This window comes from Ranitomeya imitator, chromosome 7 (assembly GCF_032444005.1).
Source record: "Ranitomeya imitator isolate aRanImi1 chromosome 7, aRanImi1.pri, whole genome shotgun sequence".
Classification (NCBI taxonomy): domain Eukaryota; kingdom Metazoa; phylum Chordata; class Amphibia; order Anura; family Dendrobatidae; genus Ranitomeya; species Ranitomeya imitator.
This window is the reverse complement of record NC_091288.1, coordinates 14,283,191-14,307,140: the sequence shown is the minus strand read 5'-3', so window position 1 is coordinate 14,307,140 and position 23,950 is coordinate 14,283,191. Positions and strand designations below refer to the sequence as shown.

General features: G+C 45.1%; 1 protein-coding gene and 1 long non-coding RNA gene across 3 annotated transcripts in view; one reads left to right on the top strand and one right to left on the bottom strand.

Moving 5' to 3' along the window:
• Positions 1-23,950, bottom strand: part of LOC138644417 (uncharacterized) — a 301,511-nt gene that overhangs the window by 190,123 nt on the left and 87,438 nt on the right. The gene's annotated exons all lie outside the window — the stretch shown is intronic.
• Positions 1-23,950, top strand: part of IHH (Indian hedgehog signaling molecule) — an 82,445-nt gene that overhangs the window by 54,063 nt on the left and 4,432 nt on the right. The window contains exons 2-4 of one of the 2 annotated variants that reach the window (XM_069732752.1): positions 6,162-6,423; positions 8,971-9,133; positions 14,675-15,043. In XM_069732752.1, the coding sequence (XP_069588853.1) occupies positions 6,162-6,423; positions 8,971-9,133; positions 14,675-14,894 (645 nt within the window). In that variant the 3' untranslated portion in view covers positions 14,895-15,043. Of the gene's footprint in view, positions 1-6,161; positions 6,424-8,970; positions 9,134-14,674; positions 15,044-23,950 lie in introns of those variants that run through there. The other variant, XM_069732751.1, reaches the window with a different exon arrangement.

The following is a 23,950-nucleotide window of genomic DNA, read 5'->3' as shown; positions in this document are numbered from 1 at the left end:
AGCATGTATCTAGATGTGAACATCGCCCTACAGTACAGAGCATGTATAAAGATGTGAACATCGCCCTACAGTACAGAGCATGTATCTAGATGTGAACATCGCCCTACAGTACAGAGCATGTATCTAGATGTGAACATCGCCCTACAGTACAGAGCATGTATAAAGATGTGAACATTCCCCTACAGTACAGAGCATGTATCTAGATGTGAACATTCCCCTACAGTACAGAGCATGTATCTAGATGTGAACATCGCCCTACAGTACAGAGCATGTATAAAGATGTGAACATTCCCCTACAGTACAGAGCATGTATAAACAATGATAGATTGACGCTTATGATTGTTACAGTGCATCAGGACTGCAATATGCGTCACATGGCGTCCTGGGACTTGTAGTGTGACTGGTGCGGCCGCGCGCTGGGGACTGGTGGAAGCCGCTTGTGTTTCTAGTCTTGCTCAGCTCATTGGCACCTCCAGGTTTGTAAACATTACCGCATGGCATGGAACATTAGTGAGGCATCCATATTTTATAAGTGTAGCTGTGTGCGGGCAGACAGCCTGATGCTGGCACTGAACACCCGTCCCAGGAGGGAGATAAAACAATCTATTAGAGACGATCTCTCCATCCTGACAGCACTGGAGGGGCAGGCTCTAACTATGTATCACATGTAAAGCGCCATGGAATAAATGGCGCTATAAAAATGTATAATAATAAAAATAATAATAATGTATCTGGCAGGGAACACATGAGATCAGGAGGTTTTTGCCCTATACATGAATCCTATAGAGTGGGACATATTCACACCCGGCTCGCAGATGGAGAGTCACATGAATCGTTTATGATAGAGGAATGATGAAGTGTCTGATGGATTTTCCTGGGGTCCAGAACACCACGAAGCGTTTGGAATAACCTCCAATAGCTTCCTATGGAGCTCGGATCCGCTCATGGTTCTTTCCAGGTGACAGTGACCCTCTTATCTGTGGACCCCTGTACAGATGCCCCTTCTATGGTTCTGTACAATCTATAGGGCCCGATAGATGGCCATAATGTGTATGATTATGCCTCCTAAAGGGGATGTTCCATCTAGGCAACCCCTTCTAAGAATGGAGATGCCCATGGTCACTGGATTGCTATAAGGCTGGAGATACACATTACAGTGGGGCAAGAAAGTATTTAGTCAGTCAGCAATAGTGCAAGTTCCACCACTTAAAAAGATGAGAGGCGTCTGTAATTTACATCATAGGTAGACCTCAACTATGGGAGACAAACTGAGAAAAAAAAATCCAGAAAATCACTGTCTGTTTTTTTAACATTTTATTTGCATATTATGGTGGAAAATAAGTATTTGGTCAGAAACAAAATTTCATCTCAATACTTTGTAATATATCCTTTGTTGGCAATGACAGAGGTCAAACGTTTTCTGTAAGTCTTCACAAGGTTGCCACACACTGTTGTTGGTATGTTGGCCCATTCCTCCATGCAGATCTCCTCTAGAGCAGTGATGTTTTTGGCTTTTCGCTTGGCAACATGGACTTTCAACTCCCTCCAAAGGTTTTCTATAGGGTTGAGATCATTGTCATGTTGAAAGACCCAGCCACGTTTCATCTTCAATGCCCTTGCTGATGGAAGGAGGTTTGCACTCAAAATCTCACGATACATGGCCCCATTCATTCTTTCATGTACCCGGATCAGTCGTCCTGGCCCCTTTGCAGAGAAACAGCCCCAAAGCATGATGTTTCCACCACCATGCTTTACAGTAGGTATGGTGTTTGATGGATGCAACTCAGTATTCTTTTTCCTCCAAACACGACAAGTTGTGTTTCTACCAAACAGTTCCAGTTTGGTTTCATCAGACCATAGGACATTCTCCCAAAACTCCTCTGGATCATCCAAATGCTCTCTAGCAAACTTCAGATGGGCCCGGACATGTACTGGCTTAAGCAGTGGGACACGTCTGGCACTGCAGGATCTGAGTCCATGGTGGCGTAGTGTGTTACTTATGGTAGGCCTTGTTACATTGGTCCCAGCTCTCTGCAGTTCATTCACTAGGTCCCCCCGCGTGGTTCTGGGATTTTTGCTCACCGTTCTTGTGATCATTCTGACCCCACGGGGTGGGATTTTGCGAGGAGCCCCAGATCGAGGGAGATTATCAGTGGTCTTGTATGTCTTCCATTTTCTAATTATTGCTCCCACTGTTGATTTCTTCACTCCAAGCTGGTTGGCTATTGCAGATTCAGTCTTCCCAGCCTGGTGCAGGGCTACAATTTTGTTTCTGGCGTCCTTTGACAGCTCTTTGGTCTTCACCATAGTGGAGTTTGGAGTCAGACTGTTTGAGGGTGTGCACAGGTGTCTTTTTATACTGATAACAAGTTTAAACAGGTGCCATTACTACAGGTAATGAGTGGAGGAAAGAGGAGACTCTTAAAGAAGTTACAGGTCTGTGAGAGCCAGAAATCTTGATTGTTTGTTTCTGACCAAATACTTATTTTCCACCATAATATGCAAATAAATTGTTAAAAAAACAGACAATGTGATTTTCTGGATTTTTTTTTCTCAGTTTGTCTCCCATAGTTGAGGTCTACCTATGATGTAAATTACAGACACCTCTCATCTTTTTAAGTGGTGGAACTTGCACTATTGCTGACTGACTAAATACTTTTTTGCCCCACTGTATATAGCAGTGGGCAAACCTCTGGTTCCCCTGATACCTCCCTATCTCCCTAACACACACATGCATGCTCAGGTTGGCCGGTTGTGCATGTGTTCTTAGTGTGAATAGGACAGAAAGCAGCTGCCAGACTCATTAGTTGCAGCTAATCTCCACAAGAACTTAGGGATTCAGAGGCTAAAATACAACTGTAGAGGTTGGGGGGAGACGAGGGAGGTCATCAAGCATACTATGGTCGTCCTGTCCTGTGTGGGTTAGACTCCTAGACATCTAATATGTAGATTCAGCAACTGGCTCTTTAAACCAGAGGCTTCTGCAGGTGTCCAGGTGTAGGCACAGCGGCAGGACAAGTCTCAGCACCGTGCACCTGGCAGAAGCCATGAGAAGTCATGGCTTTACTGTAACATCTGATCCCATGTGCCTGTGGGCAGGAGCGGGCGCAGCTCTCCCATTGTCTTTGAAGCCGAGTATATGGATGACGTCACTTGGTATGAGAACGTAGTGAATACCTGTGGTATACCGGGCAGGAGAAGACTGGGAACAGTTATACCAGGCCGTGTATGAGCCATTCTCCGGGCATCACAAGGGGCATCCGTAAAGCCCACAGATGAGACCCCCCTGATCCGCTAATAATGACGGTGAAGCTTCATTCCAAAAGGAAAAATGTCATAAACTATTTATAGCATTGTGCGTAATAATGGGGTTCTGGATGGGATCACCCCCGTCTAATGAATCCCCTGAAGCTTTGATTGAGCATGTACATAGCAGTTGTCCAGCTGATTGTTGGCGTCTTCTGCTTGGACCAAGTGGAAGCTACAAGTGCAGGATCAGTAACCAATACATTGGGCATCTATGTCACTCTGAACCCCACGATCCGGACATTAGCAGTGGCTTCAGCCTTGTCTATTACCAGAGGATCCGCTATGGTTTCCTCCACACCCACTTGTACGCGGCCATATGGGAAGGATTAATGCAAAGAGGAGAACCCAAAATATGGCATAAATATTTTAGAGCTAAATTTCTAAAATATTTCTGAGCCGAGTACCCCTCACTTAAAGAAATGGTGTGCTGCACATCAAAGTAAAGCATAGAGCCCCCAGAGACTTGTCAGCCACCCACTGTAGTAACAGACGATGCTTTGATACCCCAGTAATGACCAAGGACACCATTCTGATACTAGTTCGGTCCCTTTCTGAAGGACAGCGCCATCCTCTGGACCTCGCACAGAATGTGATGTGGTCTCTTAAGCAGTTAATCACAACATCCATTATTAAAGTAGAACTTCAGGTGAAGGCCAAGTCCAGGGGTTGAAGGGAGACGTGTGCACTACGGGCCGGGGTGCATGTAGACAGACGCTGTCTGTGCGCTAGGACTGAACCACTCATGTTCCACTGGGTTTACGCAGTCAAACTTTGTCAGAAGACCGGGACCCACAAGCCCAATCCCTGACTATCTCATACTGAATGTGGTTGAGCCTCCTAGACCTTCAACATGCAGGGAGCACAGGCTGAGATTTCAAGGATGGGGAATGTGGACCTCATTGGGCCATCAGGGAGCGCAGGCTGAGATCTCAAGGATCGGGAATGTGGACCTCATGGGCCATCAGGGAGCACAGGCTGAGATTTCAAGGATGGGGAATGTGGACCTCACGGGCCATCAGGGAGATTTCAAGGATGGGGAATGTGGACTTCACGGGCCATCAGAGAGCAAAGGGTGAGATTTCGAGGATGGGGAATGTGGACCTCACGGGCCATCAGGGAGCATAGGGTGAGATTTCAAGGATGGGGAATGTAGACTTCACGAGCCATCAGGGAGCAGAAGGTGAGATTTTGAGAATGGGGAATGTGGACCTCACTGGCCATCAGGGACCATAGGGTGAGATTTTGAGGATTGGGAATGTGCACCTCACTGGCCATCAGGGAGCATAGGGTGAGATTTTGAGGATGGGGAATGTGGACCTCACTGGCCATCAGGGAGCATAGGGTGAGATTTCGAGGATGGGGAATGTGGACCTCACTGGCCATCAGGGAGCATAGGGTGAGATTTCGAGGATGGGGAATGTGGACCTCACTGGCCATCAGGGAGCATAGGGTGAGATTTCGAGGATGGGGAATGTGGACCTCACGGGCCATCAGAGAGCACAGGTTGAGATCTCGAGGATGGGGAATGTGGACTTCATTGGGCCATCAGGGAGCACAGCATGAAATTTCGAGGGTGGAGAATGTGGACCTCATTGGCCATCAGGGAGCATAGGGTGAGATTTCGAGGATGGGGAATGTGGACCTCATGGGGCATCAGAGAGCACAGGCTGAGATCTCGAGGATGGGGAATGAGGACCTCATTGGGCCATCAGGGAGCACAGGCTGAGATCTCGAGGGTGGAGAATGTGGACCTCACTGGCCATCAGGGAGCATAGGGTGAGATTTTGAGGATGGGGAATGAGGATCTCATGGGCCATCAGGGAGCATAGGGTGAGATTTCGAGGATGGGGAATGTGGACCTCACGAGCCATCGAGCCCATATTCAGAGTAGGAAACGCCAACATGTAGAAACTAATCTACATTATGGAACCAACGTGCATAGAATATTTTCTTGTGCTTTTATTGCTCTACAAGATCTAAAATAAAAATGAAGCCACTTCGCAAATAGTCTTGAATGAAATTCTCCTACTGTTTTCAGTACACAGCTGCTATGTGTCTCCATGGTTACAGGCCTATGTGTCTCCATGGTTACAGACTACAAATAAACCCTGTGTAGTCTGATCCTGCAGACATGTGTTACTCTTCTGCCTCTTCTTATTGGACTTTGCAGACAAGACTTGATGCAAACTGATTTGCACGTCCTATTCCATCGGCCACGACAATGGTCTGTACCTGCCACACTGGAGAGGGGGTCCCGCCTCTTAGTTGCTCAGCTCTTCTTTTGATTAGTCTCCCTAGTGCGACATCATCATTGCGATTTGACGCACTTGTGATGTCACGTTAGCCCATCTAATCAAAAGAAGAGCTGCGGACCCCACCAGGTAAGAGGCGGGACCCCTCTCCAGTCTGGCGGCTACAGACCATTGTCATGGTTGATGGAATAGGACATGTAAATCGATTTGCACCAACTCTACTAAAGACAATAGATGAAGACTAGCAGATGACTGCGAGATCAGACTGCACAGGGTTCAATTGTAGTCTGTAACCATGGAGACACATAGGTCTGCATAGGAGCTGCATACAAAGTGGCAGAACATTCTTTTTATCGTGACTATTTGCAAAGTTTCTTCATTTATTTAAAATTTCATACACATTAGAGCAATAATCTACAACGAGCAGCTCTACAGCAAAACTACAACTCCCATCGACTGTCAAGACATGCTGGGAGTTGTAGTTCTACATCAGCTACCACTACATTAGCGTAAAATGTCATTCAATTAAGTGTAAATAATAAGTTTAGGTTTTTGGTGCGCCTTGAAGTTCATATCTTGTTTTTTTTTCTTCTTTTCCAGCGCTGCAAAGACCGTCTAAACTCGTTGGCCATCTCTGTCATGAACCAATGGCCGGGCATTAAGCTGCGAGTGACTGAGGGCTGGGATGAGGACGGCCATCATTCTGATGAATCCTTACATTATGAGGGGCGAGCGGTGGACATCACCACCTCGGATAGGGACCGGAATAAATATGGGATGCTGGCACGGCTGGCCGTGGAGGCTGGATTTGACTGGGTGTACTATGAATCCAAAGCGCATATCCACTGCTCTGTCAAGTCAGGTAAGAACACGGCTTGTATATGATGACACTTCATAGCATACGTGTCCAGCATCTAGTCTGACCTCTATATAACACAGCTGTGGTCAGAGTCTGTATATCACAACACTTATAGGGGCCTTGGCGCTATAGAACCAAGCACCTTATTGCCCCCTCTCCTTTCAGTCATGTTGTCGTAGCGTTTGCCAACATTAACCACTAGGGGGAGCTCAGTGCAGCTCTTTTGGAGTACAGCTGTACAAATACATATACAAATAGCTCCCCCTAGTGGTGGTCACATGCAGCCAGGATTTTAGTACCAGTATATATCTCCCCGGATCTGAGTGCTAAGAACAGAACTGTTATCTCTGGTTCTCAGCACCATTGAGATTAACCTCTACTGCCACCTGTGGTCCTAGCTCATGTTAGCATTAACCCTTGCAAGACTCTGCCACTTCATTATCTTTCCAGACATTTCTCTTCTAAGAAACTGTCTTATGAGAGAATTAATTGGGCAGTTGGATGGAGACCGATAGTGGCCACGACAAAGCATTTTATTCATTAATTTTACTTTAGGAAAACAGCTTTAATTCCTTTATATAAACTTTGTGAGATAATAAAGTTTAGGACGCTTATCTATCAGGCAGCGCAGAACAAGACAAGAGCATTTTTTCTGCCTGGAGGACTTGCACTATGTAATGCTTCTTTTCTCCTGTGGTGGCGCTGCAAGAAAATTAACACTTGCTGTCAGATCACGGCTGATCACCGCGGATTCTAGATTTTCCCATAGTTGATGTTCCCTTCAAGGAGCCAGTGTAAATGGACAACATCTCCGATGCAAACTGTCCTCGTAGAATAATAGTGTTGTGGAGATGTCTATCCTTTACTTTGGATAGAGGGTTTATGGAAAATGGACATGAAGCAGAATGAATGGCATCCAGTATGTCTGACGAGTCACTTTCATTGCTCAGCAAATCAAGTGAGGTCTCTTCTTGATCCCTTCCCGATACTGTACCAGCCGTCAGATGAAGTTGTTTATCTGCTATCGATCCCGGTTGCAGAATGTCTTCCTATATCTCCCTTTCCTCTTAGAATAGGAGATCAATAAGCAATCAATACTGCACTCATCTTTGGAGGACTAGTAAATCAAAACATGCTCTAATTGGAAATGCGCTAAAAATAAAAGATGCCGGAGGGAGTTACATAAAAAAAAAAGTTCTCTGCAGCCGCATCGAAATCCAAAGATAATAGCTGCGCAAAACTAAAAGAAGGCGCTTTTTTTTGCCTGGGATACTGGGTACAAACAGGAAATGTTCAAACATGTATAGGATTTGGAGCTATGATAGGGTTAAAAAAAAAGTTTTTCTGTCTACCAGGGTCCTGCACTAGACGGGTGACAAACAGCAATAAAAGTGTGAATTATGTGAGTTGTAAAAGTTGTGCCCCAGTGGTCATAAGTGGAACTGCAGAATTTATACTGTGCAATTTTGGAAACGCACGGTCAATGCAGGTGTGACTTTAAAGTCCCTTTTTGGAAATATTTATATGGCATAAAAAGAAAAAAAAAACACTGTACAATACGTAGGAGAATTTGTAAAAATGACAAGTTCTTGCAAAAATTCTGTCAGCGCCATTCAGCATGTGACAATCACACTGCACATGCAAATCCTGTCCTAGATTAGGCCTCAAGCTGCAGGGCGCTATATGTGCCCAGCTGTAAAAGCTGGGCCCTGGTGGTCATGAGTGGTACTGCAATTTACACAATGCATTTCATATACATGTACATCGATACATGATGACAACATAGAACTTTGTGACAATCCTCTATATCTTTAGGATTTGTGCCAAGTATTTCCGACACTACATGAAATACGGAAACCAAAAGAGCGTCCCTGAAATTCCTAAGGGCAGCAGCCCTCTCCGCAGCATTCTCCGTGGCAGCCCTGTTATTACACGTTTTCTCATTACCTTGCCTCACTTACTCAGTTTTTTAAAGCCCATTTGCCTCGAGATTTCCTTTGTAAAATTAAAAAACAAACATTCCCGGCAAATATTTGCAGTTTGATCTGGCAGAGCTTGTACATAGCTCACTAGACCATTCGAGATGTTTGCACAATGCGCTTTACCCCCCGGGCCGTCGTGCAGCCGGAGGTGAATATTGGCAACCTGCGCTACTGCTGTGTTTTTACGTATAAAATCTAAAGAATTCTGCCAAGGAGAAAAGTGGAGAAAATCGAAATATTTGGCAAAAAATGTAACAATTTCTTGAAAGGAAATATGTTAGGACTCGGTGTGTAATAGTGATGGTTTCTGCGAGAGCTGACAGTCCGCTGTATGACAAGTGCTGCGGGACGCAGGAAAGGTCTGTTGAGAATGAAGCTCCGCTCTTCTTGAGTTGTCCAACTGTTTGGGGGTTGTTTTTTTTGGAATGGTGCTCGTCACAGGGGTTCATGGTAGAAGATGGTCCCCTTTGCCTTGGTAAGTATCATTTGTTTCAATGTCTTTATATACTTCTGGTTAAGGTCAGCTGACTGTGTGGGGTTTATGGCACTCTCTGTGTTTTCTCGGCAGACCCCAGAAATCCACCGATTGCCCCTCAGGATCGTGGCAGGAAGTCGTCCATTGACAAAAGCAGAGCTGAAGAAGCCCAAGATCCGCACTCTGTGTGGAGGACACAGGGGGCTGCAGACGTGGAAGCGGAAGGGGGCAACAACCCTTGGGACAACCACCTAAGGTAATGCCAGTGGGTGGTCTGATAGAGTCACAGAATTCCCAGAGCCACGATCCACAGGCTCACTGGTCACTTTATGCAACATGTAGACTATAGGTCCATTTAAAGGGACACCGCACCTAGAAATGCCTGACAACAGAACACAACTCTTGTCCATGTGTTTAGTTGTCAAGGACACTTTCTGCCTTAGTCCTGCAGAAATCTGGAAGTGAAGCAGATGAATTTCACACCTTGGTTTCCCCATGTACAGAGTTGGGTCTCGGCTTAATTAAAGGGGCTGGGATAACTGTTTTATGTCAGGTTCACTGAGAGCAAGAACCTCCACCTCCCCCCCCAGCTAGAGATAAATCCTCTGCTTTCACCAAAATTATCACCCAAGAGGGGAGATGAAACAGAAAAGTATTGTGTTAGTATTGCTTCAAAAGAAAGACTGTTACAAAGTAGCAACATTTGAATAAAAACATCACATTCTCCTCTGAGCACCAAGAATCTGTATGAGTCCATTCCCCTGTCAATCATGTAAAGCGGCATTGCTTCTTAGTGTCAGGAAATACTAATAATGGAGACTTACTGACAATACATCTGGCTGTTATTTTATGTTCAGAAAAAATGCAACAATCCCAATGATTTCAGCATCTTTTTCCCCATGACAACACTTCCTGCCTGTGCAATCAAACTGCACTCGAGACGCCATGGTTATTTATTTCTTTTACTCACTTATACAGCACCATTAATTCCGCAGCGCTTTAGACATCATCATCGCTGTCCCCATTGGGGCTCACAATCTAAATTCCCCATCAATATGTCTTTAGAGTGTTTGAGGGAAGCGGAGTACCCGGAGGAAACCCACGCAAGAACGTACAAGCTCCATGTAGATGTTGGGTGGGATTTGAGCCCAGGGCCCCAGTGGTGCAAGGCTTCAGAGCTAGTCACTGAGCCTCCATGCTGCCCTACATATAGTACAGTCCTATCCACTGAGCCAACATGCTGCCCTATATATAGTACAGTCCTATCCACTGAGCCTCCATGCTGCCCTACATATAGTACAGTCCTATCCACTGAGCCAACATGCTGCCCTATATATAGTAGTCCTAACCACTGAGCCACCATGCTGCCCTACATATAGTACAGTGTTAACCACTGAGCCACAGTGCTACCCTATATATAATACAGCGCTATCCACTGAGCCACTATGCTGCCCTATATATAGTGCAGTCCCAACCACTGAGCCAACGTGCTGCCCTATATATAGTAGTCCTAACCACTGAGCCACCATGCTGCCCTACATATAGTACAGTGTTAACCACTGAGCCACAGTGCTACCCTATATATAATACAGCGCTATCCACTGAGCCACTATGCTGCCCTATATATAGTGCAGTCCCAACCACTGAGCCAACGTGCTGCCCTATATATAGTAGTCCTAACCACTGAGCTACCGTGCTGCCCTATGGCTAGTAGTGCTATCCACTGACCCACCATGCTGCCCTATATATAGTGCAGTGCTAACCACTGAGCCACCGTGCTTGCCCATGATGTTGATCCAAATCCCCATCAGTATGAACGTGCACATACACACATCAGTGCAGCTGCCAGAATTCAGGGGCGAATGTTGATATTGATGTGGAGGAGATTTGCTATGGCAAATGCGCCGCAGTTCTGATGCAGATTGGACCATGGGGTGCACCAGATTTGTTACATGTTGTGACATATTAAATACCAAATAATATTGTTCTAAAGTGGTGATTTCCAACCTGCGAGTCTCCAGTTGGTGAAAACTACAACTCCCAGCACATCCTGATAGCCTGCATAAAGCAGGCCACGGTGGGAGTTGTCCATTTACAACATTTGGAGAGCTGTAGTCTGCAAATCATGGCCCTAGAGACTGTGCCTTCATTATGCAATACACCCTCTGCACCAGGTCCATCTGTCCAGCTCCAAGTCATTGGAACGTTGTGATGTCACTGAGGCTCAGCGCTCCTTGGAATATTGGAGCAGACTGATGCACGCACGCTGCTTGACATAAGCCAACAAGAAAGTGCAATGTGTAAATTGTCCATGTACGTGTTAAGTGCTGACATAACCGGCTCTGCTACATCACTGTCTGTAACCGCCAACACTGAATATATTAAGTGAAATTTGTTATAGCAAGAAAGCTGCAACAATTCCTAGTCATTAATCAGACCACGATTTCATAGCACTGGTGACCATACAAGTTCTAAGCCAAGAGTCCGCAACCTGCAGCACTACAGGTTTTATGATACATAGCTCACAGCACACACTGACAACCATGCTGGCAGAGCATGCTGGGAGTTATAGTTTCACAACAGCTGAAGTCCTGCACACACTGGAGACTATATAAGATCTAAGCTTCTTCCAACTAGAGACTATACAAGGTCTAAGCTTCATAGCACTGGAGGCCATACAAGGTGTAAGCCTCATAGCACTGGAGACCATATAAGATCTAAGCTTCATAGTGTCGGAGTCATCACGACAATATCCTTCCTTCACCAGTCATTCCAAATTAAATTAAGAGCATTGGTACCGGATAAGAATGAGTCAGACAAAATGCTGGTTCAATCTCAGTGCATGCTCGTGCTTCCACACGTAGTGGCAACGTCACAGCAACTGAACTCTTTATTTCCTATACATAGCATTATATGGTCCATTGGGGGAAGGTGTGCAGAGGGCGGGGTTAGGCGGGGTTAAGCAATATGTCTAGTATTCAGTCTTTCTGGTTGGTCCTGACGTCATCTGATGGATCCTCCTTTCTCCACGTCATTTTAAGTTTCGACTTCAACAGAAATGATACTTAGCTTCTGGAATGTGAAACTTGCTTCTTTAGCAGAAGCAGAACTAGGGCAAAGGTGAATACTGGCAGCCATGTTAAATACAGTTACATTTGCATTAGCAAGCAAAGGGAAAAAACTTATTGTTTCACAGCATAAGAAAATATAAAAGTACAAAAGTGTATAAAGATATATATTTTCACCTTGACAATAGCACTCGAGACCATACAAGGTCTAAGCTTCATAGCACTCGAGACCGTACAAGGTCTAAGCTTCATAGCACTGGAGGCCATACAAGGTGTAAGCTTCATAGCACTCGAGACCATACAAGGTCTAAGCTTCATAGCACTAGAGACCGTGCAAGGTCTAAGCTTCATAGCACTGAAGACTGTACAAGGTCTAAGCTTCATAGCACTCGAGACCATACAAGGTCTAAGCTTCATAGCACTAGAGACCGTGCAAGGTCTAAGCTTCATAGCACTGAAGACTGTACAAGGTCTAAGCTTCATAGCACTCGAGACCGTACAAGGTCTAAGCTTCATAGCACTCGAGACCGTACAAGGTCTAAGCTTCATAGCACTCGAGACCGTACAAGGTCTAAGCTTCATAGCACTCGAGACCATACAAGGTCTAAGCTTCATAGCACTAGAGACCGTGCAAGGTCTAAGCTTCATAGCACTGAAGACTGTACAAGGTCTAAGCTTCATAGCACTCGAGACCGTACAAGGTCTAAGCTTCATAGCACTCGAGACCTTACAAGGTGTAAGCTTCATAGCACTGGAGACTGTACAAGGTCTAAGCTTCATAGCACTCGAGACCGTACAAGGTCTAAGCTTCATAGCACTGGAGGCCATACAAGGTGTAAGCTTCATAGCACTCGAGACCATACAAGGTCTAAGCTTCATAGCACTCGAGACCGTACAAGGTCTAAGCTTCATAGCACTGAAGACTGTACAAGGTCTAAGCTTCATAGCACTAGAGACCGTGCAAGGTGTATGCTTCATAGCACTCGAGACCTTACAAGGTGTAAGCTTCATAGCACTGGAGACTGTACAAGGTCTAAGCTTCATAGCACTGGAGACTGTACAAGGTCTAAGCTTCATAGCACTCGAGACCGTACAAGGTCTAAGCTTCATAGCACTCGAGATCTTACAAGGTGTAAGCTTCATAGCACTGGAGACCGTACAAGGTCTAAGCTTCATAGCACTCAAGACCTTACAAGGTCTAAGCTTCATAGCACTGGAGACCGTACAAGGTCTAAGCTTGATAGCACTCGAGACTGTACAAGGTCTAAGCTTCATAGCACTCGAGACTGTACAAGGTCTAAGCTTTATAGTACTCGAGACCTTACAAGGTCTAAGCTTCATAGCACTCGAGACCATACAAGGTCTAAGCTTCATAGCACTCGAGACCGTACAAGGTCTAAGCTTCATGGCACTGGAGACCGTACATAGGCTAAGCTTTATGTCCCAGGAGACCATACAAGGTCTAAACTTCATAGCACTGGAGACCGTACAAGGGCTAAGCTTCATAGCACTGGAGACCATACAAGGTGTAAGCTTCATAGCACTGGAGACCATACAAGGTCTAAGCTTCATAGCACTGGAGACCGTACAAGGTGTAAGCTTGATAGCACTGGAGACCATACAAGGTCTATGCTTCATAGTACTGTAGACTATACAAGGTCTACGTTTTTTGTCCTAAGAGACTATAAAAGGTCTAGGCTTCTAAGCACTTGAGACCATACAAGGTCTAGCCCTTATAGAACTGAAGAGAATAAAAAGATCAAAGCTGTAAAGCAATGGAGACCATACAAGGTCTCCTTAAAAGGAATCTGTCACTTGGTTTTTGCCACCTAATCTGAGAGCAGCATAATGTAGAGACAGAAGCCCTGATTCCACCAGTGAGTCACTTACTGAGCTGCTTGCTGTAGTTTTGATAAAATCTCAGTTTTATTAGCAGGAGATTATCACTATAGGACTAGTAAACCTAGAGTCATGTAGTCCTCCATATTCTTGAGATGTGTATAAGCCTGCACCACACCACACTACTGATGGGGCAGTTTTATGCCTATGCACATTGCAGAGCTCATCATTCAGAACTGGTAGATCTGAAGCAGAGAAAACTGTTTTGTCAATCTGGCAGCAAGCAGCCCATTAAGTGACATCAATGGAATCAAGGTCTCTGCCCCTACATCATACTGCTCTCAGATAGGGTATAAAAACCTGGTGAAAGATTCCCTTTAGCATTAAAAAAAAAAAAAAAAAAAGTCTGTCAACACAAAATGACTGTTCAAACCAAGCACGAGCTTTTGGTGCACAAACGGTGTAGTGCACATTCCAACCTACTTGTTTCCCATCTGTCTCAGCCTCCTCTTTCTTGATTGACAGGTCTGGCTTTACAGGAGCCAGAGAATGGCAAAAAAATTAATAGAAACAAGAAGGTGGAAAGTGCTCTTAACAGTTTGGCCATGGCCACACCAAGGGTGCACCGAGCACCTATGCTTGATTGAAACATTAATTTTGTGCTTACAGCCTTTCTGTATGGAATTCCAAAGGCAGTAGGCATTCATTGGTCATGGGCCTATAAGTTTGTCCTAATGCCCGTAGATCAATCATACTTTCAAATATTATTATTGAAAGGAAGAGTAAATTGTAAAAATGTAATGCATTTAAATCTAGTTATGGGGAACTTTAAGGGTATTATAGGTCTGCATGGAGGGATAGCCATTAATGTCCTTTTTATTTTCTTTCAGGTCACATGGAGGTGAAGAATTAGGATCTACCAGCTTCAAAGGACTAAACAAGAAGAAGAAAAAAGGGGAAAGAAAATATAGAAAGGAAAAGAAAAGGAAATCTCCAGGAGGTGAAGAGAAAAAAGTAAAGAAAAGGAAAAATGAAGGAAAAAATGCAAGTGACAAAGCCTCAAGGAAGGGAAGGAAGGAAGGAAAAGGAAGGGTGACGAAGGAGAACTGAAGAAGGAAAGATACTGATTGACAAACAAGAGAAAGTCAATGGTGGAATAGTGCAAAGAAATGGAGATGAGACACTAGTGAACTAGAAGACAGTACCTTCCAAACCCAGGGCACCGCCATGGGCACCGCAATGGGCCCTAAATAAGCACAAATCTAGGAGACAAGGAACAAAATGTTTATAGAAATAAGGAAATAAAAGAAAAATAAATCACTGGAGATGTGAGAAAATATAAAGGATGATAAAAAGCAAAGCATAACTGATCAACTAATGAAAATGAGCGTAATAATATATGTTAAGTTATACTATATACAGGGCCAGTCATTTCTAGGAAATACACTGCTGAGCTATTGTAGAATATACATCAGTGTAGCTGAACTCGTCTAATTCACTTGTAACAAAACAAAAGATATTAGATGTGAATGGTACAATGAAGCAGCTTGTAGTTTTATTGTGAAGGACTTGAGTTTTTTGAAGCAACTGTCACGTTCGTCTTGCAAAAAAGGGCATTTTAAAAAGGTAGAAATATTATTTAGAATGGGCATATTACGTGCTGATTAAAACAAGGATCACAAGATGAATTAATAGATATACATTATTTTTTTGTTGCATATATTATTTTTTTTTTAAGATAAAAACTCCATATATGGGGTTAGTGCAATACTAATTACTTTAAAAAAAATAATATATTGAACAATTCCCATGCATTTACTGGATTGATGAGAATTGATAGAATGGTAATAAAAAAAATACTTAAGTTGTAACTTTTATTAATCTTTTAATATATTGTAGCCTCTAAAAATCCCTATAGATCAGTGGAGGTCGGGATCCTGAGAGCAGCAGTTACTCAGACCACAGGGCACAAGCACACACATAGTGGTGCATGGACTCAAAACGTTTCTATCGAGCCTGTAAACTACCGACCTGTGGTCTGAGCGTTCGGTGGGTGTCTCAACCCCTGGGCTACAATATACCAAAAGATTAGTAAAAGTTTAGCAAAGTTTTAAAATGTCATCTATAGGATGCGCTATACGTATCTGAGAGGTTGAAGTCCAGTGTGGAGACCCCAACTCAGAGCTACTTTAACCATAGGGTAAATGAGGTCCATGATGGATCATGACATGAGGAGGTCTTCATGAAAGCCAGCAGGGAAGGTGAGCGCAGGCTCCGGGAATATGTGAGGCTCCACTGTGGCACCTTCAGTAGGCAATTTGGGAGCACCTGAGGATTGAGCACTGTATGGGGTCATAATTTGGGAGCACCTGAGGATTGAACACTGTATGGGGTCATAATTTGGGAGCACCTGAGGATTGAGCACTGTATGGGGTCATAATTTGGGAGCACCTGAGGATAGAGCACTGTATGGGGTCATAATTTGGGAGCACCTGAGGATTGAGCACTGTATGGGGTCATTGGCACTGTAGGAAGCAGGTCTGTGGCAGGTCCATTGCGGAGCACCTGAGCTGGAGAAACTTTACGCAGTGCTCCGTGTGGCTTCATTTTTCGTGTCACATTAGCGTTACTGTCGCCAGGGGATGGATGCTACACCACTGTGGTGGGTGCACGATAGAATGCCCCCCATTGTGCCTTTGAGCGAGGCAGAAGTCCGACAGCAAAAAGGGAACCTCTAGGGTTCCCCACATTTCAGACTTCTATGGTACATCCTAGAAAAGGATCTGACTTAAGACGCTAAACTGAGCGCTAATCATATATCATGTAGCACTTAAATAATAAACTGTGAGACTCTGAGGAAAGGGCATTACTGATCCTAGTTCTCGTCAGTCTCTTCTGTAGTCATCGGACTGGTCGTGGTGCAGGTCTGTCAATCCTCACGCATTAAGTAGAGAGGGCTCCGTAGCAGAATATGAACTGTGTCCCCCCTCATAATATAGATCCCCAATTGCTCCCCCGTGACCACCTATACCCCCTCTTCACACACTTCCCAGTCCCCCTCACTACGTCTGTAAATACTGGGTCACTGGTAACAAAGTGTCCGTTTCTGGCATTAGGAGAGAAATGTATCCAACTCTTCCACTATTTCTTGGGTTCCATTGTATCTTGCGGCACATCATGGACAGACACATCATAGACTGTGAACCATTCACTCTTTCATGTCCTTGTTTTCATCAGCACAGAATATAAAATATTTCATTGTAGCGGTGGTCCTATTAAGGCGACCCCTTGTCTACAGATGGCCACGGCAGGGATTATCTGATCAGCCGTACATTTCTGTAAGGTAGAATTACACGCTGGTCAATGAGTATCCGACCGTGTAGTACAGGGAACACTGGGTCCTCTAGAGCGGGAGTTGCCTTTTGCTCCGATTTAGATTGGGGTCCCAAGTGGGCAACCCTAAATGAGAAGCTAAACTTAACAAGGGACACGAGATGCTGTGAGTCCAGAGCCTTGCAGGAAGTCCTGAATACCTCCCTGCCAAATATGAAGAGATCGGTACTAGACATTGTGTCACAGTTTGGGGGCCGGTTGCAGATTTTGAATTTGCACTTGGAAAGCATAAAAGGAACCTGTCACATTGTACCTGCCGTCCGATCTGTGCACAGCATGGAGCAGAATGATAAGTAGGTTTGTAGGAAAGGATCAGTGAAATCCCTGCTGTTTGTATGCAGAGGAGTCCAGTGGGCGGTCCTTCTCAGTGATTGCCAGTCTTCCCTGTATGACTGTACACCCAGAGATATCCATCACCGAGTAGGACCGCCCACTGGACTCCTCTGCATACAAACAGCAGGGCTGTCTATTAATAAAGTACATGTCATGCAGGAACGTTTCCCACAAACAAATGTATATCACTCTGATCAGCTCCTCGTACTTATAATATCCTACCTGTAGATCAGACATCATTTTCAACAGGCCGGGTTCACTTTAAAAGGGGTCTGCTGCTGCATTTTAAGCTGTGATCAGTGGCTCCATTGGGGCTCATATCGGATGCCCTGGAAAACTGGATTTCGACGTTTGTCCTGAAGGGGCAATTGACAGTAATTATGTAAATGGAGGCACATTGTGCTCTGTTGGACATCATTTTTGGCAGTGTCCGTCTATTTAAGACAGGCACCAAGCCGTAGTCAACCACGATTTAGTGCCCACCTTAAATAGGCACAAAATGCCAAAAATGATGTCCGAGTGGGCACACCGACTCCGTCTGCAGCATTACAGTCAATGTCTCCTCAGAGCAAAACGTCCAAATCCATTTTCCAGGGCTTCAGATGTAAGCCCCAAGGGAACTACTGACAGTAGCCTAAAACACAATGTAAACCCCCCCTAACTCCTCCGGCCCCCTTCAATTAAATCAGAATACCCTAATAAAACATATCAATGGTGGTTGTCCTTATGAACAGCTGCCTAAAAGTTACCTGTCATTAGGGTTTATCCTTATAAATTGCTTTCACCACAGTCTACAAATTCTAAAGTTACAGCTATTATTCTGCAGCAGTGCTGCATACATAAAAGTAGTTTTAAAAAATCTCCAGTAATGTGCAAATCAGTGCACTAGTGTCTGCTGGACTTTGCAGGTATCCTGATGAAAAGTACTTTGCCAGGCCCTCTGTTATCGGCCTCCATCATCCGCAGGCCACTTTAATCCTGTGATCAGAGAATCGGAGCAAGTGCAGGATGTTTGGCGCAAGCGCAGAGAAAGATCGGTCTCTGCCCAGACCACAGCGGACACACAGCGCGCACCGCTATACTGTACGAGCCTAAGATCTGGGGGGATCATTGTAGTAAGAGGGGCTGGGTCACTACCGATTATTTCAGTATCTGGATACACCCAGCGGACACCTGAGGGCGACCGTCCATAAAAACACACAAAGGTTTTTACGATAGTTTCTCAACTTTGGAAAGTTATTTCCAAGTTATCCAGCGTGGTGAAGGTGGATTAGAAGGGTGAATCCTGGCGACAGGTCCCCAATAACGCATCTCCATGACCGTCCTAGTCTCAGTGATTGTCGAAGGGACGACAGAAGAACCTGAACCTGCAGGGGATGCAGCTACTCACTGAACTATTTACATAAAGAGCTAATTTATTACTGTAAGCGATTTCTATTTTTTTATTTCCGTACAGTCGGTTTTGGTACTACGATGATTGTAGAATGTATATTTTGCTTCTGTGAAATTGTACAATATATTTAAAATAAAAGTGATCTGTGAGAATCTAATCGGCGCCGCGCTTCGTTATTTCGGGAAGGAAAGCGTTTCTGCAGCAGGGTGATGGGGCAGTGTTACAATAGATTCAGAGGTGGGGCTGAACGCCACATTTTAGGGATGAATGCAGTTAACCCATTATCTGCTGAGCCAGGAGCTGCTGCTGGTTGGGTCCCTCTCACTGAAGATGATGGGAATACTGGGAGCACTGGGACATACCGCACGTATAGTGTGGGGAAGGGCAGTTACAAGTTGATGACTGGCAGAAGACCCCCGGATCGGAGCTGCTGTGAGTACCCCCCACCCCTGAGAGTGCAGGGGCGCAGGATACTGGAACTAATTGATTGCAGTTAATGATGGTTGAAGATTTCCAAACCTCTGAACCAGAATGAACGGTGCCCCCCACAAACAGCAGAGACCACCAGTTCCTGATATAGCAAGTGGGGTTTGGAACATCGACATTGCAAGAAATCAGACTCCTGGGTCAGGGGTGGGCTAGGTGACCCCCGGCTCACAGACCCCCGTGGTTATGACAGTATTCAGTGCCCCCCTCTTGCGTACGAGATACAAGTGGTTTCCGATGAGACTACAAATGGCAGCAAATCCTGGACGTCTGTAATATCGGCGCCATCAGTCACTATGGATATGCTCCATTCCCTTGGGTTGTACAATATGACCCCGAATTATCCTCGATCTCTCAGTTACAAGCATCAGGGTGCACAAGATGGGGGACCAGCCAAATACACGGGATCAAAGAACTGCTCTGAAATACTCTGTGCTGCTGGGAAACTCGGTCTGTGATCTTCCATAAATACCACCTCAATAACATGATGCCCCACCACATAAAGGGATGGGTGACTGCACCCCACCCCTTCCTCTCAGTCTATCCTGAAACACTCTGTGCTGCTCAGATTCTGCTTCTCCTCATATAGGTCCATCTGAGGCCTCCAGCCTGAAGGTCACGGCTGTCCTTAAATACAGCAAAATCAGGAGAGCATTGTCAAGGAGTTGGACAAGATGTCCATAGGTTGTATGTGGTTTTGCAGCTTAGCTTCATTAACTTCAATGGAGCTGAAGTGCAATACAAAAAAAAAAAACAGCGCCACCACCTGTCAGTGGCCGTCTTGGGTATTGCAGCTATACCTCGTTGGATTCAGACTCTGGATACATAGATGTAGCCTTCCATAGACCCGCAGGCCGCTCTGCCCAGGCGAGGGTTAAGTAGAGCTTAGCGCAGTGTGACAGAGGTGAGTGTTGTCACGTTGTGCCATATCCGGTACACTTGAGACAATGGGATTGTAAATGTAGCCGATTTTTGCATATCTGGATTTTTTTTTAGCAATTAGTGGTTAATGATTAGACAGGCTCTCCTGACGCTGTGCAGGAGTGAGCTAGTCCTGGCAGGTCCCAACCTGCTCCACACCCCTTACTGGGATTTCATATTGCCTCTGTGGGTCAGGTACTCAATGACAGAGCAGGAAATGCCGCAGAGAGACCATGGGACACGGAGCGCGTGGGATACAGCGCGGTCACCAGAGCCGGGGACTTTCCTGTTACTGTATATCTGTAATCGATTGTAGAAGTTATCACCTTTCAATATTTCCTTTAGTTGTTGTCAACGTCCCCACCCCACCTTGAATATTTGCATCCCCTCCAGCATCCAAAGATGACAAATTTTCAGTAAGTTTATATAGTCACCACTAGGGGGAGCTCACTACATACAGATTTATACAGTCACCACTAGGGGGAGCTCACTACATACAGATTATACTGCCACCACTAGAGGGAGCTCACTGCATACAGATTTATACAGTCACCACTAAGGGGAGCTCACTACATACAGATAATACTGCCACCACTAGAGGGAGCTCACTGCATACAGATTTATACAGCCACCACTATGAGGAGCTCACTACATACAGATTATACTGCCACCACTAGAGGGAGCTCACTGCATACAGATTTATACAGCCACCACTAGGGGGAGCTCACTACATACAGATTTATACAGCCACCACTAGGGGAAGCTCACTACATACAGATTATACAGCCACCACTAGAGGGAGCTCACTACATACAGATTATACATCCTCCACTAGGGGAAGCTCACTACATACAGAATATATAGTCACCACTAGGAGGAGCTCACTACATACAGATTATACTGCCACCACTAGAGGGAGCTCACTATATACAGATTGTACTACCACCACTAGGGGAGTTCACTATATACAGATTGTACTACCACCACTAGGGGAGTTCACTATATACAGATTGTACTGCCACCACTAGGGGGAGCTCACTACATACAGATTTATACATCCACCACTAGGGGGAGCTCACTACATACAGATTTATACAGCCACCACCAGGGGGAGCTCACTACATACAGATTTATACAGCCACCACTAGAAGATCACTACATATAGATTTATACAGCCACCACTAGGGGAAGCTCATTACATACAGATTATACAGTCACCACTAGGGGGAGCTCACTACATACAGATCATACAGCCACCACTAGGGGAAGCTAACTACATACAGATCATACAGCCACCACTAGAGGGAGTTCACTACATACAGAATATATAGCCACCACTAGGAGGAGCTCACTACATACAGATTTATACAGCCACCACTAGGAGGAGCTCACTACATACAGATTTATACAGCCACCACTAGAGGGAGCTCACTACATACAGATTTATACAGCCACCACTAGGAGGAGCTCACTACATACAGATTTATACAGCCACCACTAGAGAGAGCTCACTACATACAGATTTATACAGCCACCACTAGGGGGAGCTCACTACATACAGATTTATACAGCCACCACTAGAAGATCACTACATATAGATTTATACAGTCACCACTAGGGGGAGCTCACTACATACAGATCATACAGCCACCACTAGAGGGAGTTCACTACATACAGAATATATAGCCACCACTAGGAGGAGCTCACTACATACAGATTTATACAGCCACCACTAGAGGGAGCTCACTACACAGATTTGTACAGTCACTAGGAGGAGCTCACTACACATAGATTTATACAGCCACCACTAGGGGAAGCTCATTACATACAGATTATACAGCCACCACTAGGGGGAGCTCACTACATACAGATTTATACATCCATCACTAGGAGGAGCTCACTACATACAGATTTATACATCCATCACTAGTGGGAGCTCAGTACATATAGATTTATACATCTATCACTAGGGGGAGCTCAGTACATATAGATTTATACATCTATCACTAGGGGGAGCTCAGTACATATAGATTTATACATCCATCACTAGGGGGAGCTCAGTACATATAGATTTATACATCTATCACTAGGGGGAGCTCAGTACATACAGATTTACACATTCATCACTAGGAGGAGCTCACTACATACAAATAACAATGGACTAGTGAGCTCCCCCTAGTGGTTGCAGAATTTTATCACATAATAGCTGTGTGAAGGGAATATGGGATTTGGAGATGTATTATACAATTATACGGAGCAGAGTTACTCTGATTATGGGGAACTGAGTGAAGGACACTGCAGGTTATTTGATTTTTTTTAATAGCAGAAGGAAGGAGAAGCGGCAGCTCAGCGGTGGTGATGTCAGTCGAGATAAAGAGCTCTGGTATCAATATGAAGGTGGCGAGCAGGAAATCACAGCCATTAGTGAACTCTTACAAATACCAAAGAGGGGAGGAATAAGGAGGTTACTTAGGGACAGAGGGACAGTGAAAGGAAAGAGTGAAGAGGAGGACAAGGTAGTATAGGACAGAGGTGAGAGGAGAGCGCAGGCCCCTGTAGAGCTGACGACTGCCAGACTGCTCCCCTTCATGGTTACACGCAGCATCTGAAACCCACATCCCCAGACCACAGAGAACACACAGAGCCGCCCAGCAAAACAAGGCGGATATTAAAAATAATCACAGTAAGGTCCTTGGAAAAGTTCAAAACGACCTAATCACCTATATATATAAACCAAAAGCAAACAGGGGTTTGAGGTCGGGGGGCGGGTGTGCCAGGGAGGGGTCCTCTCATAAAAGACCGTTTACTGACCAGAGGGCAATAGAGACATAAAGATGACTACTCATCTATAATATAAAGTGAGCAGACAGCTAGTCTACTGCAGAGATGGATGGAGGGATAGAGATAGACAATAATTAGATAAGAGATAGATAGATGATAATTAGATAATAGATAGATAATAAATAGATAATAGATAAATAGATAGATGGATAGATAATAGATAGATGATAGATAGATAATAGATAATAGATAGAACGGCTCCTTGTGCAGGGGGTGATATCCAGTTTTCTACAAGATATTGGAGGTGTCTGTGGGAATGTTTGCCCCTTGATCCAGAAGAGCATTTCATGTGGTCCGGGGTCTGTTCGGCCGCTCATGTTCTCCCTCCATGTCTGTATGGAGCTTGTGCCCTGGGCACAGTCATGGGGGGCAGATAAGGGTCTTCCCCAAACTGTTCCCACAAAACTGAAGCTACAATTGTCCACAATGTCTTGTGCTGAAGATGCAGATTTCCCATCACTGGAGCGGAGGGTCCGAGGCCGCCCCCTGATAACAGCTCATAGCAGTATCTCCCTATACCATCTGTACAATGCAGTCAGGGGGTAACATCCTCCTGGAATCAGCAAACCCAGCCTCCTCCATCAGACGCAGATAGAGAAGTGCGATCCGTCACTGTACAGAACACGTCTCCTCCAGAGTCCAGTGATGGCGGCTTTACACCGCTCCATCCGACACTCCGCATTGTGCTTGGTGATGTACGGCTGCATGCAGCTGCTCGGCCATGAAGCTCCTGGCGGGGGGCGCAGTGTTTATACCAGAGGAGACCAGTTATGGGATCAGCTGAACGGTGGTGACTTTT